The following is a 17070-nucleotide window of genomic DNA, read 5'->3' on the forward strand; positions in this document are numbered from 1 at the left end:
TGCCGCTGTCTCGCTAGTCTAGCCGCCCGCACCGCTCCTGCTGCCACATGGCGACGCCACCTCAATTACTTTCGACTCGCCTCGACTCGCGAATCGAGCGACGTCCGAGCCTAAAGGCAAAGGGCGGAGAAGGAGGGCGGGCCCCCGGGCCATTAACACCAACGACCTTTCTCGTCCCATCTCATCTCTCGTACTCACCCATCATCACCCACCATCTTCACTAGTGCAGCAGCGATGAGAGCTTGAACGAGCGCGACTCATATCTTTCGTTCGACGGAAAGCCTTCGCCTCTTCTCCTCATTGTCCCTGCTCGACTTCCCCCCCTCATCGCTTCGCATCCTCATCGGCAACGACGCCGCCGCCGCGTCGGCACGCCCTGATTGCTATTACCCCCTCGGCGCCACATCTTTGCCGTACCTCAACGCCCAGGTACCGCGCTCAAGGCAACGCCAGGCTACCAACGACAGATTACGACTTCAACGGTCTAAGCAGCGCCAAGCTTGGCACGGCCTGCGCGGGATCGAGGGAGAGCTTGTAGCCGGGATCAAGCTCACGGACCATTGAGATTCCCAGCCCATCTCACCTGGCTTTCTTTTCTCGCGATGAACCTCTTTTCTTCGCCAAAGCGTCAAACGGTGCAGTCGCGACTGCGTAGCGGCCAGAGCAAGGGCTCATCCACGCTCGCGGCGTCTGGGGAGCCGGAATCCTCGTCTCCTCTGCCTGAGGCTGGCAGCTCTTCTCAAGCAGCCACTGCATCGCCGCCGCCACGACCGCCTCGTCGTAGGGAACCGTCTGCACGTGCCGAGTCTGAGCGCTCGTGGAGCGACGAGCGGCCGGAGGACGATGAGCTGTTCATCACCTGTCATCCGCCAGAGCAGGAGCCTAGTTTCTCCTTTGTCTGCCTGGGTGTCGGCGGAGGGCCGCTGGAAAGCGATTGCTCGTGTTACATCGTCAAGGCTGCCGACCGTCACTGGCGCGAGGGCATGTACGTGCTCGAAGGAGGTGAGTGCTCGCCGGCAATGGCCTTTTCTTGATTGAGATCCAGCGCTGACCGAGCTCCCTTGGTCCCGGCTTCCGGCTCCCGTCCAGGCTCATGGCTAGGCGCGCTGTCTCGTGTATGCTCGGAAGAGCTGCGCAAAGCCTTTTACGACTTTGACTTCTCACACAGCGACGCTTCACTGAGAGCAGGCGAGATCGGCTCCTATGCCAAAGCCTTCTTGATCTCTCACGCCCACCTCGACCATATCCTCGGTATGGTGCTCGGATCTGCCAGTCTACCAGGAAAGAGGGCCGTCTACGGGCTCAAGTCGACGCTGGACAACCTCTTGGGCATCTTCGATGGCAAGCTCTGGCCTAAGCTGGCCAGCTTTCGTGAAGAGGATCCGTTCATCGTCTATCACCTCAAGCCGTGAGCATTCGAGGAAGGCATGGTGCGAATGCACCTGGAGTGGCTGACATTCTTTATCCTCCCGTTTCCGCGCACAGCGTCGAGTCACAGACTGTGCTTACACTTGATGACTCCATATCGGTCCTGCCATTCGCTCTCTCTCATGGTCTGAGCTCGAGCTCCACAAATCTGCCGGCCCCGCCTACACCGACACCATCGTCGACGCTCGCACCCCGCGGTAGCTACTTTAACAAACGCTTTTCACTCCCGCTCAATAGCCTAACCTTACCGCCTCGCCAGGCGGACGGATCTTTTGCCTCTTTGGAGAAGCCCGTCTTCACCAGTCCGTTCGCACCAAACGTGCAGCCAACCTCTGCCGTGCCGGCCGGCCGAGGGGACGCCAGTGGCGCTACCTCGCCAAGCCCTTCTGACAGCAGTTATCACTCAAGCGTAGCGCCAGATTCGGAGTCCCCAGCGTCGACTGCGGGCTCATTCGCAGTGCCAGAGAGCCAGCGACCGCCCGTCAAGCCAATGACACCAGTCTCTCAGGACAGTGCGCCGCCGCCGCCGCCGCCAGCAGCAACGCGCCTCAAGTCCAGCCTCAGACCTAAGACGGCCTCTGGCTCAGAGCGAGCTGCGGGCAAAGAGGAAAGCGGCCCAGAGGACGCTGTGCCACGGGGACGTCGGGCAGGCGCTCCTCGCCGAGTCAGCATCGACAATCACAGCGGCGCGCTGGACAGCACGGCCTTCTTCCTCACCAATAAGCGCACGGGCAACGACGTCCTCTTCTTTGGGGACGTAGAGCCAGACTGCGTATCTCGGGCGCCGAGAAACAAGCGCATCTGGCAACATACGGCCTCTCGCTTTGCTGTGGGCAAGCTGACGACGATGTTCCTCGAATGCTCATTCCCGGCCGCGCATCCCACGGAGTTCCTTTGGGGCCATCTCTCCGTCAATCATCTCTACGACGAGCTGCGAGTGCTGGCGAGATGCGTCAAGAGCGAGCGTGCTGTCCTTGCCCGGAGGAACAAGGTGGCGAGCGGCGGCGCTGGAGGAGGCTCGAGAAATGGCAACGCAGGTAGCATGACGCCGTCGATGGTGCCGCCGAGTCCTCTATCAGCGCCAGACTCTGCTGAGCTGCGAGGGACGCTGGCTGGGCTGAACGTAGTCATCATTCACGTCAAGCAGGCGCTCTTCCCATCGGTCGCAGAGGATGCGAGCAAGTCGACGGACTCTTCTGCGACTGGGTCGAGTGGCGGTGGGAGGGTGTTGGACCCGCGAACAATGCAGCAGAGGATCTTGCAGGAGCTCGAGGAGCTCGATGTTGAGAATGGGCTAGGGGTGCGGTTCATCATCGCGAAGCAGGGCATGCGCTTGGAGATTTGAGCATAGGCGTGGGTTAAGGAGAAGATCGTGGGACGCAATGTCTGTATGTACTTTTAAGTTATTCGAGCGTTGTACGAGCGTTGTACGAAATCTTGTGCTGTTGCTGAATGAAGCCCAGGTTGGCGGGCGTGCCTGAAGTGCGGGGTCGCAGCCGCTGCTGCTCGTCCGCCGGGCCTGCAGGTCGATGCGGTGCGCCCGCCGCGCTCCGGCCACTTGCTTTCCTTCCAATCACAACTCGTGGCCTCCCACGACATTGCGACCAACACTCGGCGCAGTTCCCTATATGCTGGCGATTTGGCTTTGAATCTTCCTCCTCCCACACACACCACCACGATGGCATCGCGAGATGAACAGGCTCGATCGATGGCCTCGAGCAGTAGAGCGGGCGGCGGCGGTGAGAACAGCGGCGAGACGACGAGCGCAAAGGGTCGATTAGCCAGGCTACCAGGGGGAAACAAGGTGGGTGTGAGAGGGCGCACGCGATCATGCCCTTCCAGCTGTACTCACGCATTCTCCTCGCCAACAGGCCCTCGCCGCATTTGGTATCTCCCTCGTCTCGTACACTCTCCAGACGGAGGCGGCCCAGTACGTCCAGCAGGGTTTAGGCTATCGCAAGCCTCTCCTCAGCTTGTATCTTGGCCACTCTGGCTTTGCTACCCTTCTTCCCGCTCATCTCCTCTTCCTGACATGGACGTCTGGCATGCCACTGTCTCACCATCTCCACCTGATCGCTCAAAACTTGCATTGGCAGCTCAAGACTCCGACACGCAGCGTCAAGGAGGGTGAGGTGCAGGAGGAGATCAGGAGGCGGCTATCCACTTACAGCGGCAGGATGTCGATGAGCGAGCGACGACGGGAGAATGGCGACATCGAGAGTCGCTCGTCTGTCCGTGCTCGCCCTACTTCATGGCGGGACTCGATGCGTCTTGCTCGTCCGCAACCCGTCTACTCGACGTGGTCAGAGCACCGCTTTGGCTTCGACGCTCCCAAGTTCGTGCTGCTGCTCCTTGTTCTCGTGGCGGCTATCACAATTCCGGCCCTGAGCTGGTACACAGCCGTGCCGATGACGAGCATGGCGGACATTACTGCGCTGTACAACACATTTTCGGTGTGGGCACTCGTATTCAGCGTTTGGTTCTTGGGGGAGAAGTGGAGCCGCTACAAAGTCCTGTCGGTCATCATGGCGTGCGGAGGGGTGGTCATTGTCGCATACGGAGGGGCAGAGCATCGCAAGAAACCCAAGGAACTTGATCCCGTGTACGGCAAGCCGGGTCATTCGACGACGACGTCTTCACCTGCGCCGACGAGCACGACGACAACACTTGGCTCGGCCTTGCCGACCGTAACTGAGGCGGCTGTGCGTGCGGTGGTAGACTGGGGGACGAGTGCTTTGCTGCAAGCGCGAGGTGGTGGGGAGGCGATCCCGCCAGACTCCACGACGCTGACGCCAGCACCTGCGGAGGATGCCTCCAACCCGTTACTGGGCGACCTGCTCGCGCTTTTTGCTGCGGTGACCATGGCCGCCTATGAGATGGCGTTTAAGTTGCTCGGTACGCTACCCGACGAGGATGAGCAGAAGAGACGGTACGATGGCACCGCTGTCACACGACACGAGAGCGAGGTAGGGATGAGGCAGGACGGCGAGGATGAGGGATTGCTGCATAAGATAGGAGACGATGAGGACGAGATGGAGAATGAGCCGACCGTGGACCGGCCTTCACAGTCCTTGGCAATCCCGGACCATGTCCACGACGAGCGTTCAGCGATCTGGGAAGGCGGCGACGTCGCTGCATCCGGGTATGGATCCAACGGCAATGGCACGCCTACCGCCACGATGGACGCTGATCGTCAGCCTGACGCGAAAATGATCTCGGACCGGCTGGGAGAGACCAAGGACGACAAGGACGAAGCGGAAAGCGTGCTTGACGACGGGGATGCAGACGAGATGCGGGCAGGTTCCACTCGACTAGCGCGACCACGATCAGCGCGATTCGCCGAGGACGAGGAAGAGGAAGAGGTCTTAAAGGCAGAGCTCAACAATGTAGCGATGATGGGCACCTGGATACCCCCGCCGCTTCCGTTCGGCCTTCACGCCAATATCATGACGGCGGGCATAGGAGCCGTGACATTCGCGACGCTCTGGATCGGACTGGTGAGTAGAGCTCTGTGGCTGGAGATGAGGCCAAGCTCACGCCGCTGCACACAAACAGGTTGTCGCTCACATCACCGGCTGGGAACGCTTCGAGTGGCCACACAACTGGCTCACCGTGTTCGCGATACTCTTCGTCGTCGTGTCAGGCAGTGAGTGTGCGCAGTCATCGCACTGTGACAGCATTGCTGATTACTCGATTCCTGTCTTCTGATCAGTCATCTTCAACGGCTGTTTCATGATCTTGCTGGGCCTTTGGGGCCCGGTCGTCGCAAGCATCTCGTGCCTACTCTCTACTGTGGCCGTAGCGGTCCTCGATGGCTTACTGGCGGCCCACTTTTCACTCACCAGTGCCCTTGGGTGCCTCTTCATCATGATGGGCTTTGGCCTATTGCTCGCTGAGCCAGGCCATTGAGATTCCGCAATTGTATCATAGAGGGCGACACGGTTAGCCTGCAATACAAGAAATGCCACGCTGCAATCGTGGGACTGTGATAGTCCCGAGCTCCATCCGAAAGCGCAGGGGCAGCATTGATGTGGTCAGTCTGTCTCGCTCCTCGTCTTCGCTTCTGAGGACCGCACAGTCAGCTTCGCCTGCCGCTTCACAACGATTAGCTCAAGGTAACTGATCTCATTGCCTGTGCATCGTGCGTGCCATCTGCCCACCCCTACAACGATTCTGTACGGCTCCATCATGCCCTCTATTCCGAGACGACACCCTCGATGTTCTGTGCGACGAAGGCAGAGGTGTCTGGTCAGCTCGCAGAATCTCGCCAGGCTCTTCAAGCTGATTACCAACGTAGCGCCTGCGAAGGAAAATGGGGAAAGGCTGGTCAGCATCGCCTGGCTGCGTTTCTGGCCATGACGGCGGGTGCACTGACTTGGTATAGTACGCGACCCAATCATCGAGCACCTTGAGCTGCTTGTCATCGAGCGTCGAGTAGTCTGCAACGGCGTCCTCGGGCTTGAGGCTACTCATCCCGAGTCCCCTCGACCCGTCCTTGCCGGCAAAGATGTGGTAGCCCTTGCCCGGCGAGTACATCTCGCGCTTGGGCGAGACGTCGAATACATTGCCTGGCGGTGAGTGTGAAGTCAGCGCTGCCTTTCAAGCTCGAGCTGTGGGGGTAGCACCCACCCTTGATGGCGACGTAGACGGGGAGGTCTGGGTTGGACCCATCGTACTTGCTGAGCTCAGCGCGTGAGATTTTGTTGTCAAGCCTGGGCGGGTGAGTCGGGGCAGTCGTGGGTCTGTACGGTGGAAGATTGATTATCAGCGGATTTTCTCTGGTAGCCATATCTGTCGCGCCGGTAACGCACTCCATCATCTTGGCTCCAAGGTACGAAGTGGTGTTGCGGTGGAGTAGGAGGCAGCGAGCGCGACTCAGGGCCGGTTGGCCTGCATCTGGTCTGACCTCCGCTTTGCGATGGAGCGACGAGCGACATCGCAGGGCGGCCATTGAGCGGAAGCGCGGGCGGGCGCCTCATCAATGAGTCGATTCGGCGACGACGCGAAGTCCGAATAGAATACGCTCCTCGCCACTTTTCCAATTCTCCCTGCCTCTTGACCGTCATCATCGCTATCCTGACTAGAATCGTTGCCGCCGCCGCTACTGCTGCGTCGTCGAGATGGCGGATCCGCACGATGAAGGGAGATTTGCATCGCCTTCTTCCTCTTCTTCGTCGCCTGCTCCTGTCAAGAAGAGGAGGCTCGAGCTCGACGGCCTCAAATTCGACAATCCAGGAGCGGCATTCGACTTCGCAATTGACTCTTCACACCAGGGCAGACCAGCTCGAAGGACGGCCTCGCTGACGGGTTCAGCCAGAGCAAGTCCTGCCGTCGGCCCTTCTCAGCCATCCCGAGAGGCCATTGCGGCCCGCACGACGGCCACCACATCGGCAGCGCCCATCACCTCGAAGCGTCAACGTCGTCCTTCCTCCAAGCTAAGAGATGACTACGATGGGCTCGTAATCAGAAGTAGTCCACCATCATCTTCCACGCCGCGTCGAAAGCGCACCATCTCCTCGTCGCAACCTGTAGCAGGGCCATCGACTTCGAAGCCTCCACGATTTCACCCTACAAGGGGCGACACGCTCGATCGACTGCAACAGGAGCTCGACGATATCCATTGCGACCATGATGAAATGGTTCGAGAGCTCTTTCATTTGAGCAAATTCGTCACCTACGTAGGTTACGACCCAGCAATAGCAAAGGAGGACAGAAGCCACGTCTTTGAGCATTTTCGTGCTGAGCACGGCCTCGACCTCGAATCAAAGCTAGCACGACGAGCTACGAGGCGTATCGTGAGCAGCAGAATGGACGACCTGTCGCTGCGAAAGGCTCGCCCAAGCGATGTCAAGGGCAAGGGCAAGGCAGATGAAGATGCGGCCACGCCTTCCAAGAAGCAGCCTCGTCGCTCCTCGCCCGTCAAAGCTGAGCAGCCAGCGAAGAAGAAGAAGACGACGAAGGCGAGAAAGCAGGGAGAGGACGGAGAGGAGGAGTACGACGAGGCTTTTCTTCTCGAGCTTTGGCAACGCAGACAGCGCCAGCACGTCCCCCCACCGATACCTCCGTTATTGGCAGCCACGAGCTACAAGCAAGTGCCCGAGCCCTACGATTTCGGCTCGGTCGACGCATTCTGGGGAAGCTTTCGAATGCTGGGCAATGACGAGCGCGAGGACTGGGATCCGGAAGAGACAGAGCGATGGGAGCAGCGCGAGGCAGATCTATACACGCGAATCGATGCGGCTCGAGCAGAGGGACGCTTGCTCGATCAGCCAGCCTCGACTACCGTGCTGCGTCCGCTGAAGGAGCCGCAACTTCCGTCGATCTCGCACGTCGACCACATCGCTCAGCGCGCCCATGCCGTCCGCAGCGAAGCCAAGCAGCGCAGAGCCGTCGCCCGCAAAGCAGCGAGAGCGATTCAGACATACTGGCAGTCTCGCCAGGGAGAAGGCGAACGAGAGCGCAAGGCTCAAGAGCGTCACCTCAGAACATTGGCGCGCTGGACAGTACGCGAAGTCAACAAGCAATGGAAGCTGGCAGTGAGCGTCGTGCGCGCACAGAAAGCAAAACAGGAAAAGCTCGACAGGGAAAGGGCCGGCCGCGAGCAGCTCAGCATGATCCTCGAGAGGAGTACACAGTACCTGGGTCAGAGGGAGGAGGACCTGAGACAGGGACGTATCTTGAGCGATGCAGGGAGCGAGGCGGGCGACGATGAGAGCGAAGCTAGCACCGAGTCAGACGTCTACAGCGTCGAGGACGATGGGAGTGCAGCGAGCGATGACGACAGGAGTCAAAACGGCGAACCCGAGACCCGTAGCACGGCAGCAAGCTCGCAAGGCGACACGAACCACATGGCATCTCTCGTTGACGTCAACGGTCACGAAGCCAGCGATGGCGAGGAAGATCACCGGCATCGTAGTCTACGCAGGCTCATCGAGGACGCCAGCGGCGATTCAGTATCTCGATCGAGTCGAGAGAGGAGCTCCCCTCCGACCTCAACTGGTCGACCTCCTGCTATCCCTGAGTCTCCTGAGGCCGAACCAGTCCCATCACCGCTGGGCACTCGTTTTGGAAAGCATCAGCCCAATGGCATCAACGGCGACGGCAACGGTATCGTCGAGTTGACCGGCGGCCAGGACGGCGACGCCAGCAATTCGAACGAGCAAGCAATCAACGGCATCGCCGACGATCACTCTCGTCCGTTCAGTAAGGCGAATGGCGAAGTCAATGGTCACGTCGACATCCCCCCGTCACCTAGCGCTGCTGGGTCAAACGCCTCCGTGTCAGCGGGGGAGGAAGAAGAGGACGACGACGACGAGGGGGAAAACATTGGACGTCGCCGCGAAGATGCTCAGCTGGAGCAGGAGATGCGCGATGAAGACGAAGAGGATGAGAGCGAAGATGATGGCTTGCTGGCAGACGCCGACGTACCGATTGAGGAACTGATGAGGCGCTACGGATACGGTGCGGCGAATGGCGAGACGTCAGAGGCGGAGAGCGAAGAGAGCGAGGACGAGGATCAGATGGAGGAGGATGGGGAGTCCAGCTCTTCGAGCGAGCGCGAGTCGGAGTCATCGACCGCGCGCGAGGATGTCAACGGCACCACCGTCTCTCAAAACACCTCTGACGCAGCGTCAATCTCGCTGGCCAAGGTGGGTGCCAATGCTCCTGCCCTACATCAGCCCTTTCTTTTGCGCGGCAATCTGCGCCCTTACCAGCAGACTGGCTTCGAGTGGCTTGCCAGCTTGTACGCCAACAGCGCCAACGGTATCCTCGCTGACGAGATGGGATTGGGTAAGACGATTCAGACGATCTCACTCCTCGCCCATCTGGCCTGCGACCGCGGCGTGTGGGGGCCTCACCTCGTCATTGCGCCCACCAGTGTCATGCTAAATTGGGAAGTGGAGTTCAAGAAGTTCTTGCCGGGCTTCAAAATCCTTTCGTACTACGGGTCACAACGCGAGCGCAAAGAGAAACGCATCGGGTGGAACACCGAGCACAGCTTCAACGTCTGCATTACCAGCTATCAGCTCGTTCTCGCCGACCAGCACATCTTTCGTCGCAAGCCATGGGTCTACATGATTCTGGACGAAGCTCACCACATCAAGAACTTTCGCTCTCAACGCTGGCAGACGCTCCTCGGCTTCAACTCTCAACGTCGCCTACTCCTGACCGGAACGCCCCTGCAAAACAACCTCATGGATCTCTGGTCGCTGATGTATTTCCTCATGCCCAACGGCCTCAGCGACGTCGCGGGCGCCGGGGCATTCGCCAACATGAAGGACTTCCAGGAGTGGTTTTCCAACCCGCTCGACCGAGCCGTTGAAGCTGGCAGCTCAATGGACGAGGAGACCAAGAAAATGGTGGCCAAGCTGCATACCATCTTGCGTCCGTTTCTGCTACGTCGCCTCAAGAGTGAAGTTGAGCAGGAGCTCCCTCGCAAGTACGAGCATGTGCTGCGATGCCGTCTCTCGAAGCGCCAACGCTTCCTCTACAATGACTTTATGAGTCGAGCCAAGACGAAGGAGTCGCTCGCGAGCGGCAGCTACATGTCCATCATCAACTGTTTGATGCAACTGCGCAAGGTCTGCAATCATCCCGATCTTTTCGAGGTTCGTCCGATTGCTACCGCTTTCGCCATGGAACCCGTCGCGGCCGAATACTCGGACCGAGAGCGACTTGTTAGGCAGCACTTTGCTGTTGCTCCTCCAGACGTGGTTGATGGGCCAGTGTCGTTCGACGTCACCTCGCGAGAGCAGCACCTCACGCCGGTCGCCACCCGACTCACGCGACGACTCGACGCTTCCGATAAGCTGCCATACGCGCGGGCGCCGCTACCATCCAAGCCGCCCCTGGACATGTGGACAATCGAAGGCTACCGGCGCACGCTGAATCAACGTCGACATGCCGACGAGGTCCGCGACTGGAAGGCCAAGGTACGGGTCAATCGATTGCGGTGCGCTCAGCACCCGACGTATGGGCGTGGCTTGCTAAAAATTTTCGGAAGCATGGCATCTACGCTCCAGCCCTTCGATCTTATCGAGGGTGCACCCGGATATCGTCGCGCGTATCTCTCGCGCTGCTCGCATGCACTTCGTCTGGTCAGCTCGCTACAAGCTCGTTCAGAGGCCATGGCGCCCTTCGTTGACCGCTTTGCCTTTGTGCCCCCGCGAGCGATGGCCAAGGGCTTGGAGGAGATTGCGGCGCCCGGTGTCGAGCTCTCCAGGGACGTCAACTTGGACTCGCCACTGCATCGCTCTGCAACCAAGCTGCAAATTGCTTTCCCCGACGCCTCGCTGCTGCAATACGACTGCGGTAAGCTACAAGAGCTGGAGCGTCTGATGAGCCGCCTCAAAGACGGCGGTCACCGCATCCTCATCTTCACACAGATGACGCGTGTCCTCGACATCCTCGAGGCATTCCTCAACCTGCACGGCTATCGCTATCTGCGTCTGGACGGAGCCACTAGAGTCGATCGTCGTCAAGCCCTCACCGAAAAGTTCAATCGCGACACGCGTATCGACGCCTTCATCCTCAGCACTCGCAGCGGTGGGCTCGGCATCAACCTCACGGGCGCAGACACGGTGCTCTTCTACGATTTGGACTGGAATTCAGCAATTGAGGCTCAGTGCATGGATCGAGCTCACCGCATTGGCCAGACGCGCGATGTCCACATCTACCGCTTCGTCTCCGAGGCTACCATTGAGGAGAATATGCTCAAGAAGGCTGACCAGAAGCGTCTCCTCGACAGCGTCGTCGTTGGCGGCGGTGACTTTACGACGGAGCGGCTGAAGCGTGGCGACTGGCGCGACATGCTCGATGACGGAGGCAAGACGCTAGCGGGCGTGGCTGTGGGTGGCGACGATGGTGCGCAGGGCGACGACGATGCGGCTGCCCGAGCCATCGCAGAGGTCGAGGATGAGGAAGACCAGGTGGCGGCCGAGGCTGCTCGCGAGGAGATGGTGGCGTTGGACGATGCAGTGACCGACTTTAGGGAGGAATCACGCGTAGAGGCGGCAGACGATGCGGGCGAGGAGGCAGGCAATGAGGCGCGTGTGCAGATCGGGGCAAGCAACGAGACACAAGTGCAGGTCGAGGGAGCAGCAGAGGAGGAGGAAGATGAGGAGGGCACAGTGGACGACTACATGTTGCGCTTTGTAGAGCGTGACTGGTCGTGGTTCACCACTGGCTTCAAGGTGTGAGCGGCGGCGCGGTGCGAATTCAAAACCACTTTTCAGACCACCCCACATGGCCCACCTTTGTCGTCTGCAATTCCAAATGTGTGTATTTTCCATGAATGAATGGGGTGCGCGCAAGAGAAGCTACGACGAGGCACTAAAGAGTTTGTCGGCCATGAAGGAGTGAAGGCGAAGGGGCCGCGCGTGCGCAAGACTCTGGACTGGATGTCTATCTAGGGTTGAGTCGCACCTGCTTAGAGGGCGAAGGCACCACCGGCGACGACGGCGACGGCAGCAGCAGCGACGGTCCAGATCTTGTTGGCGTGCTGGGTGATGGCGCCGTCGACCTTGACGGTGCCAGCAGCGACACCGGAGATGGAGGCCTCGATGGCGGTGACGTACTGGTGAGCGAGGTCGCTGAATGAGATGGTCAACGAAGGGTAGAGGTTGGTGACTGTGCGTGGGGAGTGAATGGAAGGGTTGTGTGAGTAATAGGGACAAGAGAGCTGTGGCGCTGCGCCGGGATGCTCACCCGACTTGGCGAGCTCAGTAGCGACGTCAGAGATGTGCTCGCCCTCGGGGCCACGGGTGTGGCCGCCAATGAGGTACGACTGGAGCTTCGTCGAGTCGTAGGTAGGGGTCCTGAACGAGCGAAGGAGCAAAGAGGTCAGTTTGGCTTGCCGCTTGCCGCTTGCCGCTCGCCGCTCGCCGCTCGCACTCACGAGGTCGTGTTGCCGTCGCAACCGTAGTTGGGGATCAAGGGCCTGCCCTCGTCGTAGCCGGGGAGAGCCTGGCAGACGGTCTGCTGCGACGAGCCACCGTCCTCACCGCCTTGCGACGACGAAGGGGCGGGCGTCGAGGCGGGTGCCGACGAAGACGAGCTGCTGGGGGCAGCCGACGACATCGAAGACGAAGAGGCCGACGACGACTCCTGGGCAAGAGCCGATGTGGCGGCGATGACGGCAAAGGCAAGAGGAGCGAGGGAGAACTTCATGGCGGCGAGGTGAGAATTGGAGGGATGGGAAGGGATGGATTGAAAAGGAAGATAGATTGTCGCACTGAGTCGCTCCTGTTGGTCGTCGCCGCATTGTTTAGTGTGGCCCCTCGCGCAAGACGTCCGCTTCGAGCCGGGGGGAACAAGTGGGCGCGGCTGCTCTTGGCCTCCCCTTGGCAGCCCCTCTCTAGATAGGCACTGTGACAGAGGTGGCCTTGTGCGCCCGGCACACTCGAACCTGGCTGCAGAAGAATTCGCCTTTTCTGCTCGGCGGCGCGGCACTCGCGCCAGCCACTGATGCGCGCAGCGGCGGCGGCAGCGGCGAGTGGGTCAGTCGGGGCCCTCTCTCTCTCTACTCGACGGTAGATGCTCGTCATCGTTAGAGCACGACGGCGCCGAATCGCGGCCGGCGACCTGGTTCCGCCCCCACCGACGTGTGGTGATACCGTTCCTCGTTCCTTTGATGATAAACGGACGAGGGGCGACTACCAATACCGATGGCAGCGGCAATATCGTCGAAGAGATTCAGCAGCGTGGGCACGTTGAGGTGTGGGGGTTGCCCTGGAATGCTCAGAGCCAAGGGGGCAGGCTTCAGCCGAAGCGATAAAGCAGGCTTGGCACCCATGACAGGGGGCGTGCGAGGGAGGTGCGCAAGAAGCTAGAGCCACATCTATCTTGGGATAGCTCCAAGCGATGCGGTGGTTTAGTCGTACACGGAATACCAAGAGGACGTAGAGGCGGGCGCTCACTCGATTGACGTCAACAACGGCAGAAGACTGATTGACAATCGACCCGGATCTGCTCAAGAGCGCGCTCCTCGAGAGCGTGACTCCTGAAGGGGGCTTCTTTGCGAAATGGCTGCGATGGCGGCACACCCGACTGACCTTCGGAACAGGAATAGGCTGATGGAGCTTGCGCTCAGCTGACCCGCGCGGAAGGAGCGGACAGAGAGACGCGCAGCCACATAAGAGCGTGCAGGCGGGACCGACTCTTGAGGATAGTGGGAAAGAGAAGGAGTTGAGACTCGACCATTGCGCGTCCAACGACTAACTTTTCGAGTGGCATGTTGAGATGCGGACCCGCGATACAGGCATGACAGCGACAGCACCGCGCTGATCTTGGCGCACCGTCGCAAGCTAAGCCACTGACAGCAAATCGACAGCTCACAGCAGACAGCGGGGCCACTCACGAGACCGCGCAGCCTGTCCGCTCAGAGTCTCTTGACGATACATAGCTGGAGCATAGCCCTACACGCTACGATCTATTGCCAGCCTGTCTTGTTTCACATGATCTTGCCTCGGTCTCAGTCGTGACGCTGCGTTCCCGAGGACAATGCAGCAATCTCGTAGACATGGCAGCGTTGGCCATTGACTGACGCCCGCTTGCCGGCAAAACGAGGCAGCGCTGCATAGCTCCACCGAAAGTAGACCACTCCGCGAAGTGAGCGAGGACAGTCATGCTGGCTTGTACACGTTACACAAGAGCATGGCATGTAGAAGGACAGCTTCGCGAGTCACTTTACCGTTGAAATGACTCTCTCGCACGTGCACGGCAGTAAGCTTGACAGAAGGCGGCACAGCAATAGCCTACGGCATCACGCTGCGCAACAGAGCACGACGCAACATGCCGCCCACACCGCCGTCTGTATTGCGACGCAATGAGCAAGGAGCACAGCGCAGCATCTGCAAGCTCTGAGTACAGTTGACGAAGAGCTTGCGTGACAAGGGCTCGTCACTGCACCATTGCGCCGGTGAAGAAAAAGGCTGCGAGCTAAGCTCTTGCACCGAGCCAGAGAGCTGCCTATGCAAGCGCCTCGCTCGACATCGCGTTCGGCCCTACCTTAAATTGCAGCTTTTTGTTTGAATCCTAGGAGCTGTCGTGTATCGCAATGTCGACGGCGCAGTCTGCGGTGAGCGCTCGAGATACTGGATCAAGACGAGTGTCGATTTGCTGAAGGAGGTTATGATCAAGGGTATCTGATGTATTCGCCTCGCGCTACGCTCAGCTCAATCGCGCATAGCAAGCGCGAGCAGCGACGCACTGCGATGCACACTGAGCACCTTCGTCGATACAAATTCCTCCTTCGCATGCAAATGTTCTCAAATTTTGGACACGTCTTGAGTCTCTTATCGCTCAGGCAGCGTTTGCAAGAAGTCAGGCCTGCGATGCATCATCAGACAGTCCATTCGTCGTGAGCCTCCAACATCGACATGTTGTGCCAGAGAAGCTTGGAGTAACAATCTATCAGCACCCGGAATAGACAGCGCTGCGCTGCGATCGAGGCGCGCAGCGTATCAAATAACTGGATGTTTCTTTCTCCATGCTCGCCTCTCGCCTTGATCGCGTCATGAGATGCGTTATACCAGATCACGCGGTCGTGTGAGGGCAGCCTTGTTGACGTCAAGAGTGAGCTCGACGGTGCGCAGATTGCAGCTTCTGCTCCGAAGTTGCGCCCGGTCGTGTCTCCCTCAGGACTTGCCCTTCACCGCCCCTCTGCCGACAAAGTAAGCGGCAGGGTTGCTGACGAGAGCTTCAGCATAAGGTGCTGGGAGCTGTCGAACGGCATGAGCGCTTGCAGAATGTGGCGCAGTCTTCTTGCGTTGTACTTGCTCTCGAGCTCTTGCTTGCTGTCGAATCGGTTTACGGAGATCGTCCTGGCGATCAAGTACCGTGCGGAGCTCAGGCGCAATCGTCGAAGCTTGGAAGGAGGCACCCAGTCGTTCGTACTCCAGGTGTAGGCGTCTCTAGCTGAAGATGAGCTCTCAAGACGCCTCTCACTTGCTCCCAATGGGTTCGACTTTAGCTGTGCTCAGTTGTGCGAGACGTGATTGCTCGTGTCGGCGTGCCAGAGGCTGGCCGCGACGACGACGACGCGCGGCGCTGAGGCTTTGGCTGGAGAGCAGCAGCCACCATGCTCGGATGGTTCTCCCTTAGTGGCTGATGGGTCAGTGCAAGGTGGTGATTGCGTGGTCCTGGTATGGAGGCCAATTGATTGCTCCTCGCAAGATTTTGTGTGTGTCGTCGACGGCCGCGCCTCCACCCCCACTCCAGCCCGTTCCGCCACGCACGGACGCCGAAAATCTTCGGCGAGAAGCAAGGAGCAGGCTGCAATTCCTTCTCGCCTTCTTCCTTCTCCCTCTTGGATAACGCCATGTCGTGGAAGCGCCTCATCCGCTTCATACCATCGAGTGGCCCCTCTGGCCCGCTCATTGGCGAGCCAGTCGACGCTGCTCTCGACGTGGGATTAGCGTCGCTGGCTGACCCAGGGTCGATCGCAGCCGCCATCTTCTCTGGCTCGTCAGTCTTGTCGCCAGGCGAGCGGACAGGGGAGATCAGAAACGTCAGTCGATTGCTGAGCCCCTTGGCGCAGAGTGAAGTGGGCACCATTCGCTGCATTGGCATCAATGTGAGAGTGCCAGCGAGGGCGAATAGAATGCCAAGACGGCACGACGAGAGGCTAATATGCGTGCCCTTCGCCATCAGTACCTCCGTCATGCAGAGGAAGTCAAGATGGAGATTCCCAAGCAGCCTGTCCTGTTCATGAAGCCCGAGACGTCTCTCAATGACCCTTATCCTGCGAAAGTCCCAATCCCGCATCAGTTCGCAGCTGATGACGCCTGCGACTACGAGTCAGAGGTGGCCGTCGTGATTGGCAAGGAGGCCAAGAATGGTGAGCCGCGACGAAAGACTGGCAAGAGGATCTGCTTGCTGATGCTTTCGCCTTGCGTCGCTTTCGTAGTAACCGAAGCGGATGCCATGGAGTATTGTCTGGGCCTCACAGCCTCGAATGACGTCTCGCAAAGGGTTGCGCAGTTTGCCCAATCTCAGTGGTGCTTCAGCAAGAGCTTCGATGGCGCATGCCCAATCGGCCCAGCGCTGGTCAACGTCAAAGACATCGAGGACATCGCCTCGATGAAGATCAAGGGGATTCTCAACGGCCAGGTCGTTCAGGAGGGGGGGCTCGAGTGAGTGGTAGCGAAGCAAGCCTGGTGCATGGGACGTGGTTCATGGGACGTTACCTCTGATCATCTCTTCTCTGTGCGCGCCGTCCAGCGACCTCATCTTCTCGATTCCCAAGATCGTCTCATTCCTTTCACAGGGCACGACGCTGAAGCCAGGTACCCTCATTTTGACCGGGTGAGTAGCTCGTTTACTCGCCATTAATCAACGTCAAGCTGAAATGCAGGAACCACCTGCGTAGCACACCCTTCGGCGTGGGCTGGACTCGCTCCCCGCGCCTCACGCTCAAGGATAACGACGAGGTCCGAGTCGAGGTCAGCTCCGGAGTTGGAACGCTCATCAATCGCTTTGTCGTCGAGGAGAGCTGAGAGGTAATCCAAACATTGCGGGGCGCCGCTGATTTGCTGTGTCCTCGTATCGCTCATCGTTCCTGCGCCTGAAGCTGCTCATCCTTATCTCGCCGCGTCCCGAGACAAGCGAGTGTGGGAGAGCGCGATAAGCGCGTCCCCGAGG

General features: G+C 59.4%; 6 protein-coding genes across 6 annotated transcripts; 4 read left to right on the forward strand and 2 right to left on the reverse strand.

The window, feature by feature from the left end:
* Positions 1–413: 413 nt before the first annotated feature.
* BDZ90DRAFT_155942 (hypothetical protein) lies at positions 414–2969 on the forward strand. The gene is made up of 3 exons (XM_025503571.1): positions 414–1002; positions 1090–1408; positions 1486–2969. The coding sequence occupies exons 1-3, from the start codon at positions 603–605 to the stop codon at positions 2771–2773; spliced, it is 2007 nt and encodes a 668-aa protein (XP_025362513.1). The 5' UTR covers positions 414–602; the 3' UTR covers positions 2774–2969.
* Positions 2970–3021: 52 nt separating this feature from the next.
* BDZ90DRAFT_231679 (hypothetical protein) lies at positions 3022–5402 on the forward strand. Its single transcript, XM_025505951.1, has 4 exons — positions 3022–3232; positions 3300–4925; positions 4984–5074; positions 5141–5402. The coding sequence occupies exons 1-4, from the start codon at positions 3107–3109 to the stop codon at positions 5335–5337; spliced, it is 2040 nt and encodes a 679-aa protein (XP_025362514.1). The 5' UTR covers positions 3022–3106; the 3' UTR covers positions 5338–5402.
* Positions 5403–5623: 221 nt separating this feature from the next.
* On the reverse strand, positions 5624–6244 carry BDZ90DRAFT_279056 (cytochrome b5; the record flags this gene model as incomplete). Its single annotated transcript, XM_025509148.1, has 5 exons — positions 5624–5650; positions 5722–5728; positions 5804–5996; positions 6058–6170; positions 6240–6244. 5 exons carry the CDS (start codon positions 6242–6244, stop codon positions 5624–5626), a joined length of 345 nt encoding a protein of 114 aa, XP_025362515.1.
* Positions 6245–6459: 215 nt separating this feature from the next.
* BDZ90DRAFT_231681 (hypothetical protein) lies at positions 6460–11719 on the forward strand. Its single transcript, XM_025505952.1, has one exon. The coding sequence runs from the start codon at positions 6549–6551 to the stop codon at positions 11625–11627; it is 5079 nt and encodes a 1692-aa protein (XP_025362516.1). The 5' UTR covers positions 6460–6548; the 3' UTR covers positions 11628–11719.
* On the reverse strand, positions 11558–12786 carry BDZ90DRAFT_156209 (hypothetical protein). Its single transcript, XM_025503572.1, has 4 exons — positions 12326–12786; positions 12136–12245; positions 11683–12057; positions 11558–11610 (listed from the first exon to the last, which is right to left on the reverse strand). Exons 1-3 carry the CDS (start codon positions 12595–12597, stop codon positions 11858–11860), a joined length of 582 nt encoding a protein of 193 aa, XP_025362517.1. The 5' UTR covers positions 12598–12786; the 3' UTR covers positions 11558–11610; positions 11683–11857.
* Positions 12787–15732: 2946 nt separating this feature from the next.
* Positions 15733–16919, forward strand: BDZ90DRAFT_239153 (putative mitochondrion protein; the record flags this gene model as incomplete). Its single annotated transcript, XM_025507353.1, has 5 exons — positions 15733–16003; positions 16081–16267; positions 16337–16562; positions 16651–16734; positions 16799–16919. Coding segments are annotated over exons 1-5 (873 nt in total), but the record flags the coding sequence as incomplete, so codon positions are not given.
* Positions 16920–17070: the final 151 nt, after the last annotated feature.

This window comes from Jaminaea rosea (assembly GCF_003144245.1).
Source record: "Jaminaea rosea strain MCA 5214 unplaced genomic scaffold BDZ90scaffold_5, whole genome shotgun sequence".
NCBI lineage: Eukaryota > Fungi > Basidiomycota > Exobasidiomycetes > Microstromatales > Jaminaea > Jaminaea rosea.

Bases quoted from the DNA above. Each gene is read 5' to 3' on its own strand.
- BDZ90DRAFT_231679 (XM_025505951.1), top strand. From the start codon at position 3,107: ATGGCATCGCGAGATGAACAGGCTCGATCGATGGCCTCGAGCAGTAGA. The intron at 4,926-4,983 runs GTGAGTAGAGCT...GCACACAAACAG, and splicing joins CGACGCTCTGGATCGGACTG to GTTGTCGCTCACATCACCGG. The intron at 5,075-5,140 runs GTGAGTGTGCGC...TCTTCTGATCAG, and splicing joins CTTCGTCGTCGTGTCAGGCA to TCATCTTCAACGGCTGTTTC.
- BDZ90DRAFT_156209 (XM_025503572.1), bottom strand. From the start codon at position 12,597: ATGAAGTTCTCCCTCGCTCCTCTTGCCTTTGCCGTCATCGCCGCCACA. The intron at 12,246-12,325 runs GTGAGTGCGAGC...TCGCTCGTTCAG, and splicing joins TGCGACGGCAACACGACCTC to GACCCCTACCTACGACTCGA. The intron at 12,058-12,135 runs GTGAGCATCCCG...CCCCACGCACAG, and splicing joins TACTGAGCTCGCCAAGTCGG to TCACCAACCTCTACCCTTCG.
- BDZ90DRAFT_155942 (XM_025503571.1), top strand. From the start codon at position 603: ATGAACCTCTTTTCTTCGCCAAAGCGTCAAACGGTGCAGTCGCGACTG. The intron at 1,003-1,089 runs GTGAGTGCTCGC...GCTCCCGTCCAG, and splicing joins CATGTACGTGCTCGAAGGAG to GCTCATGGCTAGGCGCGCTG. The intron at 1,409-1,485 runs GTGAGCATTCGA...TTCCGCGCACAG, and splicing joins ATCGTCTATCACCTCAAGCC to CGTCGAGTCACAGACTGTGC.
- BDZ90DRAFT_231681 (XM_025505952.1), top strand. From the start codon at position 6,549: ATGGCGGATCCGCACGATGAAGGGAGATTTGCATCGCCTTCTTCCTCT.